We start from the raw sequence: 12358 nt of genomic DNA, 5'->3' as shown, positions 1-12358 counted from the left end.
CCCTATGCTTCCTGTGCACTTCCCTGCTGCACTTTTTCTGTTTTTTCCCCCGAATAAGAGGGTTTTTCCTTGCACTTCGCCTGCTGTCTCTGCACCCTCAGGATCCAGATTAACACAACCATTACACAAATCATAACAAAGACAGTGAAGTTTAAATTTGTGCAGAACAACAGTGTTGCAGTACAAACAAAGTTTAATTACCATTACAAACTCAAATTTTATTGAACAAAAAGTGTAATTCCTGTGTGTGACTTAAATAGGGTGATGTGGGGTTCAAAATGGAAGATCAACTGTTTATTGAAAAGCTGATCAGACCAAGAGAATTGGACAACATGGATATTTTAGGTGGAACACTTGTTGAAAGCAAAAGTCTATGGTGCATGCTAAGGGATAGCCAGGCTGGGGATGCTAACGTAAGGCACTGGCAAAATTCCAAAAGTATTTCTCAAGAAGAAAAATATTTATATAACACTTTTTCTGTAGTGAATCAAAGCACTTTTATATTGAGAAACCCACTGTCTACATTAAGCTTCATTTATATGAGTGTGGCTGGCACTCGAAGCTCGGTGGGTGAAGGACACAACGGAAGTGACTAGGATGGTAGAAATTCGATTTGAACCATCTGAGCCGCGCCGCCCCTTAGAAAACATTTAAAACTGATAAATGAACTGACCACTCACCTCAGGAGGAGCAATAGGCACTCACATTGCAAAAAAAGACCAAATTGATAACTGTTGAGTTGCCAACCACTAAGCAAAGCTACAGTTATCACTGCACTACAAAAACAGACATTTTAACACTGCAGTTTGTTCAGGGAGCACTAACAAAAGAAGAGCAAAAGAGAGTGCATGCAGATGATTTTGGTGCTGGTAGTGGTGTATCTGCCATGTCAACACCAGTTCATGGAGGAAATGAAAGTTAACCCCAAGGCCATGAGAGAAAATAAGTCCAGTTTAAAAAAGTTACTAGTGTTGGAAAGAAGGCTCGATTGACTATAGTTGGGGGAAAATGTAGAATCCAGAGCAAAAGTATAAGATGTGAAGTTGCCAAGAGTTTATTTCGTAGACTTGCCAAAGGATTGAAAGGTTATAGGATCAAGATGGTTATTCAAAGTCAAGCATCATAGTGATTGAGGTATAAAAAAGATATAGAAGTGCAGACATGTTGCCAAGAATACCCACAGAGGTATGGTGCTGAATATGATGAAACATTTTTACTTGTGGCACTGGTACCACAATTCAGATCAGTTCGTACCTTGTTGTCCTTGCTGTCCAAAATAATCTGCACCGACACCAAATGGCTGTAATTACTGCAGGAAGAGGAGATTCACATGGAGCAGCCAGAGGGGTACATTAAACCACTTAGTCTGCGAACTAAAAAAAATCAATGTATGGATTGAAACATCCACTTCACCGCTGCAGCAAAACTTTTACAGAGGTCTTGGAACGAGATAGGCTTTGAGCAAAGTTCACAATCGCATTGTGAGGTCTTGCCATGAGTTGGAGATGTAGCTCTGTATGTTAATGAGCTTATTCTGATTACTCAACAGAAACAGATTAGAGCAAGAGTCAACAGAAAAAATGAAGTCACTTTCAAGAAGAGGTCGAAATAGAAGGAAAAGGTTGAGCTGTACTAAATCCTGGGACTCTCTGTTGTCCAAGACCATGAAAAGACGTGTGTGTTTCTTTGTCATTGAGACCATTCTTCTGAAGTACGGAATGGACAATGCAAAACCATGTGCAACTCCAGCTGATACAAATATCAAGCTGGAACAAGTTGATGGTGTCAGAAAGCCTGTGAGCGTGAACTCAAGCACTTACTTAGCAATCCATGATAAGCAGTTTGTTTAATGCTGCAATGGTCACAAGACCTGACGTAGCACTAGCTGTAAGTGCCAAATGACGCATATTGAACACTGGAAAAATAATTCAGGACAATGAATCTTGTTGTTAAGTACGAATGGTCAGAGTCTGAAGCTCTGATTAGATTCTCAGACTCTGACTGGGGAGGAGCTCAAGGCGTTTGTCGTTGACGAAACCCTTAATGTTTTTCTCTTTGGAAGAGGAGCAGTGAGTCGGTTAAGTAAGAAACAATCAACTGTCACACTCTTATCTTCTAATGCTGAATATGTCAAACTAACCCAGACTGCTCGGGAATGACTTCTGAGTGATCTTAGAATGAATCTACACCAACAGTATACCTGGAGTCATTTCAAAAGTGAGGCCTCCCGTTAACCACTCAAGAACAAGCACACAGACATTTGTTATCATTACAATTGTGGATGTGTGTAGAATGGACAATTACAGTTTTAATAAGTAAGTACCAATGACTGTCACACACACTAGGTGTGGTGAGATTATCCTCTGCATTTGACCCATCACCCTCACCCCCTGGGAGGTGATGGGAGCAGTGAGCAGCAGTGGTGGCCGCGCCCGGGAATCATTTTTGGTGATTTAATCCCCGATTCCAACCCTTGATGCTGAGTGCCAAGCAGGGAGGTAATGGGTCCCATTTTATATTCTTTGGTATGACTCAGCAGGGGTTTGAACTCACGATCTACCGATCTCAGGGCGCACACTCTAACCACTATTGTCCATCAGACAAAATGAAGGCTGACATCTTTACTACTTGGAGTATTTTTTGGAATAAAACCAGACTTAGTTCTACCTATTTGGGTATAGTCATTGATGTTAAGTTAGTTAAACCTTAAAACTGTAAAACTAGGTGGTTTATGATACAGGAATATGACAATGTGCTCTTACTGCCATCTAGTGTCTACTTGTAAGTTATGTTTCACTACTCTGGCTTAAAAGTGAGTCAACTATGTCTTGCTACTTTTTACATGTGAACCCATTTCCGGTACCTGAGATTCAGTATTGCTAGCCAGCGGTATCAATTTTGAGTACTTTTGTGTGTGTTCATGTGGTAGCTAAAGGCAATATGTTTATCATATCATTTTTATTGCACTTTTTAATACCAAGCTGATAATAACTGTGCTGTTCAACTGTTATATCTTGTTTTCTTACACTTCTGAGTCTCATTTGCAAGTGTGCAAAGTTGAATGTGCCAGTCTTGTCTTTTGTTGCACCCTAAAAATTGTTTATACTATAAGTATCATACTTATTACACACCAGCTGTTTGATTATAACGTGCACCTTAGTTGTAGTTTTCATTAATACATTTGGAAGTGTTGAACTTGTCATGGGATAGGCTCCAGCTCCCCGGTAGAAAGTCGATGGAGGGATGGAACTCGCCATGTAAAATTGCTAATGTTAATCAGTAGCATATATATGACACAGCCATTGTAAATTAGCAATAGCATTAGCAATAAGAAGGCTAGTAAATATTATTAATACAATGACAGGTTGATGGTCTCACCCCTAAATGAGAACTCCCCTTCCCCAGATTGTCCTGCAGATGTGTGATGAAGATTTCTTCTGCTCTCTTTAAATACTGCGTTGTTTTCCTTTTCACAGCCTCCCGACGCTCCTTGTTTGGGTCCACTGGAAGACAAACTTCATTCAGACTGGGCGGGCGGGAGACTAATAACAGTCATCATCACTACATTTGTGCACTATTATGAAGTGCTGTAAGTGGAATTTTTTTGACAACTAAAGCTGAATATTCCAGAAGTTTTGATGTTTTGGCTTTCTTAGAATATCTACACAATTATTGGACAACAATAAGGAAAAACTCTTCTTTGAGGTGGTTGACTATTGGCAACAAAACGTTGGATGGTTGTCTCCCAGACTTTTGACTTTTTTTGACAATCAGAGGCAGTTAAATATCTTTTCAGGCCCATTTTTCCTGAGAAATGAAGATGTTGCTGTCCTTAGACCACAGCCTCACTCATTAAACAAATAAATATCACCAAAGTAAGAGATAAAGTATGCGCAGTATTAAATTTTAAAATGGATTTGCCTAATTATTGTACACACAGTGTATTTGTGTAATAGCAAGACTCAGGCTGAGTCCAAAATAAACCTACCCAGTATGTGCCAGATGTTGGACTTCCTGTATTTATTTTAGTTCATAAGTACCAATCACATGTTCTCTAGTGCACAAACACGATGTGTCACACGAACACAATTGTTTTTTTTAGTGGAGTGTCCAAAATATTGATGTGCAGTATTGTATAAGTAATAATAACTATCATCATATTGCTTTGCATCATACACAAAATGGACAGAAGTACAACTGCTGTCAGGGTATTGTTCATTGAACGTGTGAAACTAAGTATTTGCTGGACAATCTTCACTCATGGTTAAAAGCAAAAATGAATAAGAAATAGTAAGTTAACACATGACATAAACAAACTACTATGAGAGTTAAAACAACGATTATGTGCTGCAAAAAATATTTTAACTATAAATGTATAACCCAGGTGTCCGCAAAGCATGCTGGGTAGTCCAGCAGCAACCATTATGTATATATATAATATACTATGTATTTATGTATTCACTATTAGGGATGGTAATCTTACTACAACTCACAATATGTTATGTGGTATGAGCAATTACAATAACATTTTTTCAAAACAGGTTATAAGTTACAAAAGCTCCTCTTGGCTATGACATATACGCCCAGTGAGTAAGCGCAAAGATGGCCTGAAAACGTCCTTTAAAAATGTATTCCAAAAAAAATATTTGGAAATTTGTTTCGAAACATTTTTTAGAAAAATAAATATTTAAATAAAAAAAAAAAAGTGTATATATTTTTTTACATACACAAGAATTGCAATTCTGATGTGTATCATTTTTTTTCAGCACCTCTCAAGTTCAATTACAGTTGCACGTATAATTGATTGTTATTATTAAATTGAAGTATTTTTTATCATATATTCTGCATTTATTTATGACTGCACAATGTTTTTTCACTCTTCACTCTTCATTCATTCTTAATTTTCAAGATCTCACATGACAGTTATCATTAGCTTCTTGTATTTTGTAATATTTCCTGTTCTGCGCTTCTATTTTTTGTTCCACTTCCTGTTTGCCTTCATTTACCACTACACCTATGTTCAGAACGATGGCTCCTTCACCTGTCCCTGATTGGCAATCAGTACACACCGCTTGCAAATCAGAATTATTTTTATGCCAGCTTTGTCCTGGATCATCTTGCTTTGTTTGCGTTGCGCTTCACACATTTTTCTCTTTGTGCACTTCCCAGCTCTTTGTTTTTTGTGTTTACACAAATAAAAAGCTCTTCTTTCATACACTTGCCTGTCATCTCTGCATCCCATGGTCAAGAAAAACACCAGAATGTAACAATATATTACTGACTAAGATATCCACCATCTCTATAAGCTTCACCATTACGCCTTCTTATCTTTTTCCTCGATAAGAAAAGCTACAAGTCACAAGTCTAACACAGCATTTGAATAAATGATTAGTAGTTGCTGAGACATTGAGATGTGGTATGAATAAATATGTTAATAATCCTTCCTCCTACTCCTTTTCAAACATGTTCAATTTTGCCATCATAAAGAAATATTGTGCTTTCTATTACAAAGTTGCAAACATTTGCGAGCTACTTGTGCACCTAAATGAGATGTTTGGCGCAGAATGGAGTACTTACACTGGACCCCGTTCAGCAGTAAATCCACGCCATTCTTGTAATAACTGAAAGCAGCCTCATAGTCCTCGTTGACCTCGCTGTCCAGAGCCATGTGGATCTGCTTGGCTGCCTCCACCAAGTAATCTCTCTTTGCCATCCTCGCCTTGAAACAGGAAGTGAGTCATATGGAAAATCATTTAGGAATAAGAATACGTGTATTAAAAATTGTGGACCATAAGCCTCCTACACTTAGAACCCTGCGTCTTTCAAAACAGTGTGGCTAATTTATGGATTTTTCTTCGCTGACGGCCATAATGCAAATAGTTAAAAAAAAAAAAACACGTGAGCATAGACACTGAAATTTGTGTTATTGTTTGTGCTATGGTGCATCTTTTGGACAAGTTTTCTCACTGCAGTTGCTGCAGGGTGAATGTGTACCGTATTTCCTTCTGTTCAGTGTTTTCAACCAATCGTAATGTAATCAAGCTAGCGTTGTTAGCATTAGCAAATATGCTTACACGTTACAAGTATCTGTGTTAGTATTATTAACTTACAATGGCATTCTTTTTGTAATGTTTCAGTTTCACAAATTCCTCAGTCAATTCACCAAAACGTCACTGTGGAGTTATTGAGTTTGTTTAGCTGATTGGACAGCTCGCTTCCGCAGCTAGTGGGTCCATGATGATGACTTCTGTTTTGTTTGATCAGCCATTAAGGTATGTAAATAAACATTTACAAAATCTTTAGTACCGGTATATATCTGCGGCCAATAGTCCGGTGCGGCTAAAATATGGAAAATATTTTTTTGTATATATATATATATATATATATATATATATATATATATATATATATATATATATATATATATATATATATATATATATATATATATATATATATATATACACAGTATATACAGTATATGCATATATATATGTATGTTAGGGCTGTCAACTTTAACGCGTTAATGCATGTGAATAAGAAAAATAAATTATCGCGTTATCAAATATGAATGATGACTAATCACTTCCGGGTTTAGGCTTACTTAACCAGGAAGATGCGCACAGTTGTGACACAGTCTGTGATCACAATGAGAGGCGGCCAATTTCGCTTCAAAACAAAACTTTGGATAAAACTAAGATAACTTGCTGGCATTGCAGCGACAAATGTTTTTATCGTTGGCGCATATTCATTTTAAAATACCATCACAAACCAATACATGTTCTCGAAGATGCCGCCGACATTGTTGTCAATTGTCTTGGCGACCGAAACAGCTACTAGCGACAAATCTAATGACATTTTCCTGGGATATTGGAGACTTTTTTGTGTCTTGAAGACTTTTTTGTGTCTTGTAGGTGAAAGCAAGCAGCAGTCCTCAGTGAGAGGTGATGGCTGCTGTGGCGATAGCTCAGCTACATGCTGGCATAAATTCTAGCTACATCGACAAGAAGTAGAGGAGAATGCTACGCTGGCAAAGTTGACTTATTCAATGTCGTCAAAAAAAGTAGCACAGTTAAAGGCCTACTGAAATTAAATGTTCTTATTTAAACGGGGATAGCAGATCCATTCTGTGTCATACTTGATCATTTCACAATATTGCCATATTTTTGCTGAAAGGATTTAGTAGAGAACATCGACAATAAAGTTTTGGTCGCTGATAAAAAAGCCTTGCCTGTACCGGAAGTAGCGTGACGTCACAGGTTGAACATTTGCACATTGTTTACACCAGCAGCGAGAGCGATTCGGACCGAGAAAGCGACGATTACCCCATTAATTTGAGCCAGGATGAAAGATCCGTGGATGAGGTACGTGAGAGTGAAGGATTAGAGTGCAGTGCAGGACGTATCTTTTTTCGCTCCGACCGTAACTTAAGTAGAAGGGCTCATTGGATTCCACACTCTCTCCTTTTTCTATTGTGGATCACGGATTTGTATTTTAAACCACCTCGGATACTATATCCTCTTGAAAATGAGAGTCGAGAACGTGAAATGGACATTCACAGTGACTTTTATCTCCACGACAATACATCGGCAAAGCACTTTAGCTACGGAGCTAACGTGATAGCATCGTGCTTAAATGCAGATAGAAACAAAATAAATAAGCCCCTGACTGGAAGGATTGACAGAAGATCAACAATACTACCAAACACTGGACCTGTAACTACACGGTTAATGCTTTCCAGCCTGGTGAAGCCTAGCAATGCTGTTGCTAACGACGCCATTGAAGCTAACTTAGCTACGTGACCTCGACAGAGCTATGCTAAAAACATTAGCTCTCCACCTACGCCAGCTCTCATCTGCTCATCAACACCCGTGCTCACCTGCGTTCCAGCGATCGACGACGCGACGAAGGACTTCACCACGATAATCGGTGCGGTCGGCGGCCCGGAGACGGAGGAAGTCAACCCAGTCAGGTGAGGACAGTGGCGCGGCGGCGTTGTAGCTTTCAACGACACCCCGGCCGCCATCAGAGTCGGCAAGAAACATATATTTCCCCAAAGTTACGTACGTGACATGCACATAGCGACACGCATGTACGGGCAGGCGATCAAATGTTTGGAAGCAGCTGCTATCCAACTCAAAGTCCTCCTGGTTGTGTTGCTGTAGCCAGCCGCTAATACACCGATCCCACCTACAGCTTTCTTCTTTGCAATCTCCATTGTTAATTGAACAAATTGCAAAAGATTCACCAACACAGATGTCCAGAATACTGTGGAATTTTGCGATAAAAACAGAGCTGTTTGTATTGGGACACAATGGTGCCAATACTTCCGCTTCCACCCTTGACGTCACGCGCAAACGTCATCATACCTAGACGTTTTCAGCCGGAAGTTAAAATTGCACTTTATAAGTCAACCCGGCCGTATTGGCATGTGTTGCAATGTTAAGATTTCATCATTGATATATAAACTATCAGACTGCATAGTCGGTAGTAGTGGGTTTCAGTAGGCCTTTAAGTTAAACAAAGCCTTTGCTTAACGGACAGCCACCACATGTAAACCGCTTAACATCTGTGAAGACCAAGTCCTGCAAGAAGATGTTATTCATATCACCACCCATTCATTTCAACACCCGTTTAAACTAAAAAACAGTAAATGGTGCACTATGTTAAGTTGTTTATTGGTGTGTTTACTACATTATCGATTAGTAACTGTACCGTGTTTGCAAGATAATTGCAAACCGCAAAGACTTTCAAAATGTGCACTCAAATTTTTCACCAAGTTTTGAGCAAATCAATGACTTGCAGTTCAGGAAAACATTTAAAAGATGTTCCTGTAGGACATTCTGACTATTAAATTGCACTTGTACCAAAGTATTGGGATATTTTCTTCAGCAAATTTTATTTATTTATTAATCATGACTAATCAAAGGTTTAGAGTGAGATTAATCTGATTAAAAAAAAAAAAATCACTTGACAGCCCTAATGTATACAGTTGTGGTCAAAAGTTTACATACACTTGTAAAGAACATAATACCATGGCTGTCTTGAGTTTCCAATAATTTCTACAACTCTTATTTTTTTGTGATAGAGTGATTGGAGCACATACTTGTTGGTCACAAAAAACGTTCATGAAGTTTGGTTCTTTTATGAATTTATTATGGGTCTACTGAAAATGTGACCAAATCTGCTGGGTCAAAAGTATACATACAGCAACATACATCATCAATGTTGGTGATGTAGAAAAGTTACAATCAAATCAAATTAGCTTCGTGGCATGGCCTCTTAACTTCATGTTAGTGATTATGATTAACGACACCTGTTGACTTCTCTGAGCCCATTTAAATAGGGCTCATGTGATGCAGTCATTAAACTCGGTTACAAACTCGGCAATGGGAAAGTCAAAAGAACTCAGCACAGATTTGAAAAAACTTATCATTGACTTGAACAAGTCAGGAAAGTCACTTGGAGCCATTTCAAAGCAGCTTAAGGTCCCAAGAGCAACTGTGCACACAATTGTTCGTAAGTATAAAGTGCATGGCACAGTTTTGTCACTGCCACAAGGAAGAAAACCCAAGCTATCACCTGCTGCTGAGAGAAAATTGGTCAGGATGATCAAGAGTCAACCGAGAACCACCAAAAAGTAGGTCTGCAATGAATTGGAAGTTGCTGGAACACAGGTGTCAGTGTCCACAGTCAAGCGGATTTTGCATCGCCATGGACTGAGAGGCTACCATGCAAGAAGGAAGCCCTTGCTCCAGAAGCCACACCTTAAGGCTCGTCTAAAGTTTGCTGCTGATCACATGGACAAAGATAAGACCTTCTGGAGGAAAGTTCTGTGGTCAGATGAAACAAAAATGTAGCTGTTTGGCCACAATACCCAGCAATATGTTTGGAGGAGAAAAGGTGAGGCCTTTAATCCCAAGAACACCAAGCCTACTGTCAAGCATGGTGGTGGTAGTATTATGCTCTGGGCCTGTTTTGCTGCCAACGGAACTGGTGCTTTACAGAGAGTAAATGGGACAATGAAAAAGGAGGATTACCTCCAAAATCTTCAGGACAACCTAAAATCATCAGCCCGGAGGTTGGGTCTTGGGCGCAGTTGGGTGTTCCAACAGGACAATGACCCCAAACACACGTTAAAAGTGGTAAAGGAATGGCTAAATCAGGCTAAAATTAAGGTTTCAGAATGGCCTTCCCAAAGTCCTGACTTAAACGTGTGGACAATGCTGAAGAAACAAGTCCATGTCAGAAAACCAAAAAATTTAGCTGAACTGGACCAATTTTGTCAAGTGGTCAAAAAATCAACCAGAAGCTTGCCAGAAGGGGCATGTAACCAAATACTAACATTGTATACTTTTGACCCAGCATATTTGGTCACATTTTCAGTAGACCCATAATAAATTCATAAAAGAACCAAACTTCATAAATGTTTTTTGTGACAAACAAGTATGTTCTCCAATCACTCTGTCACAAAAAAATAAGAGTTGTAGAAATTATTGGAAACTCAAGACAGCCATGACATTATGTTCTTTACAAGTGTATGTAAACTTTTGACTACAACTGTATATATGTATATATATATATACACAGTATACAACTACAGTATTTTGTATTGTTTGCTTGAACACCCACCTTTGCTTGCCGGTACTATTAAAAGTAGGACACATTATCTGCCTGGCATCGCAGTGCTCGCTGTGCTTGGTCCCCCTGCAGTGACCTGGAGGTTTAGGCCTCTCTGAAGGAGCATGATCGTCTGAAGCAGCGGAGACAGAGTTAAATGTCCAGACAGGAAGTTAAAGACTCATCAAAACCCTGAATTTACACATCCAACATGTCTGTGTTTTGCAGACTAGCATACTGTGCATTACAGTACACCCCTCATTTTTAATGGTTCTAATTCCGAATACAAGTAAAAAAAAACAATTGCAATATCAACATAACCATAAACTAACAATTAATTGGACATCTGCTATAGTAAAATATAGATGTTTTCTTAATGCACCGAAGACTAGCTTTACATCCATGTAGCGGAAAGTATCATCGTCATGTAAATCTGTCAGCCATCATCTACACACAGCAACACAATAAATACACAAAGGATACCACGTTCAACACAATGACAAGTAAAGATAAACACAGTGTACCTGATGGGATGAGGCCGTGTGCGGTAGCAGCATCAGCAAGCACACAACACACTCCTCTGATTCCTCTGAGAGGCGGAGGAAGAGGAGAGACCTCAGGCCAGGCTTCTGATTGGCCGAGCATGATGTCATTTACGGGTACCATTTCACACACAGCACTCACTTCCCCCTCTCATCCTGCCAGATGCTGGCTGATTTAAAGGCACAGTGCTCTTTTCTTGTTCCTCACCATATATTTTCACTCCTACATTTACCATGCATTGTAGTTCGACTATATTACGAATATAATATATTACAAATAGCAAGAATAAATACCTCCTCTTTGTTTGCCTTTCACAATTAATGGTTGGCCCATATTCAGAGTAGTACTTGGTGCTTAGTACAAGATGGAACTGCGCCCCACTCTCACACCCCCAGGGAGGGAAAGATTACAGGGGTGGGAAGGAGGGGGTTTTGGGGTAGGGGGGTGGGGGGCGGGGGCGGCATGCAGCATCCTCATCCAAAAAGCAAGATAGGAGTGTTTTTTTTAAATGATGCATTCATTCTGCCACTGTGTCAGCTGGGATAGGCTCCAGCTCACCAAAGACCCTAGTAAGGACACGCAGTACAGTAATCTTAATTTACAAGCTTAATTGGTTTTGTGACACAGCTTTTAACTCTTTTTTTTTCTAGTATGTCCTGTCCCGCCACTCAGGCAAATCATTTTAATGATGGAGCTGCCCATGTCTGCTGTGCAAAATTGCTTTACAAAAGAGGAGTGAGGGATACTCCTCTTGTTGCCCTATTTATATTTGACTTTATTAAATGGATGTTTTTAGCGTTTGGCGCAGTCGGACCAGAGCAGTAGGGGCTAGAAAGAAGAACAATAAAGAAGACAGAGGGGGGAAATTGCAGAGACAGAGAGAGACAACAACAAATACGATATATACAAATATGTTACCAAAAATTATGACAAAAAAAACAGTTAATGAAGTAAAAAGTAGTAACACAGATATGACAATGAACATTATTGCCCTATAATTGAAGCAATAAAAATACCAATCGAAATAACATTATTGATAATGAATGATAATAATTACCTCTATATCAACAATACAATCGCTTCAAATGCAACAATACATATACAGTCGTGGTCAAAAGTTTACATACACTTGTAAAGAACATAATGTCATGGCTGTCTTGAGTTTCCAATAATTTCTACAACTCTTATTTTTTTG

General features: G+C 39.1%; 1 protein-coding gene across 3 annotated transcripts in view; it reads right to left on the bottom strand.

Annotated features, from left to right (window-relative positions):
* rps6kl1 (ribosomal protein S6 kinase-like 1) overlaps positions 1-11202 on the bottom strand; it is a 35678-nt gene extending 24476 nt beyond the window's left edge. Inside the window, exons 1-4 of one of the 3 annotated variants that reach the window (XM_062042022.1) lie at positions 11145-11202; positions 10633-10753; positions 5578-5719; positions 3379-3503 (exon numbers count right to left, since the gene is read on the bottom strand). In XM_062042022.1, coding sequence (XP_061898006.1) covers positions 3379-3503; positions 5578-5713 — 261 coding nt within the window. In that variant the 5' untranslated portion in view covers positions 5714-5719; positions 10633-10753; positions 11145-11202. Of the gene's footprint in view, positions 1-1254; positions 1441-3378; positions 3504-5577; positions 5720-10632; positions 10754-11144 lie in introns of those variants that run through there. The other 2 variants (XM_062042023.1, XM_062042024.1) reach the window with 2 other exon arrangements.
* Between the last annotated feature and the right edge of the window lie 1156 nt (positions 11203-12358).

The sequence above is a fragment of the Entelurus aequoreus genome, linkage group LG03, assembly GCF_033978785.1.
Source record: "Entelurus aequoreus isolate RoL-2023_Sb linkage group LG03, RoL_Eaeq_v1.1, whole genome shotgun sequence".
NCBI lineage: Eukaryota > Metazoa > Chordata > Actinopteri > Syngnathiformes > Syngnathidae > Entelurus > Entelurus aequoreus.
Note: the sequence above shows the minus strand (reverse complement) of the source record. Positions and strands in the feature narration are given on the sequence as shown.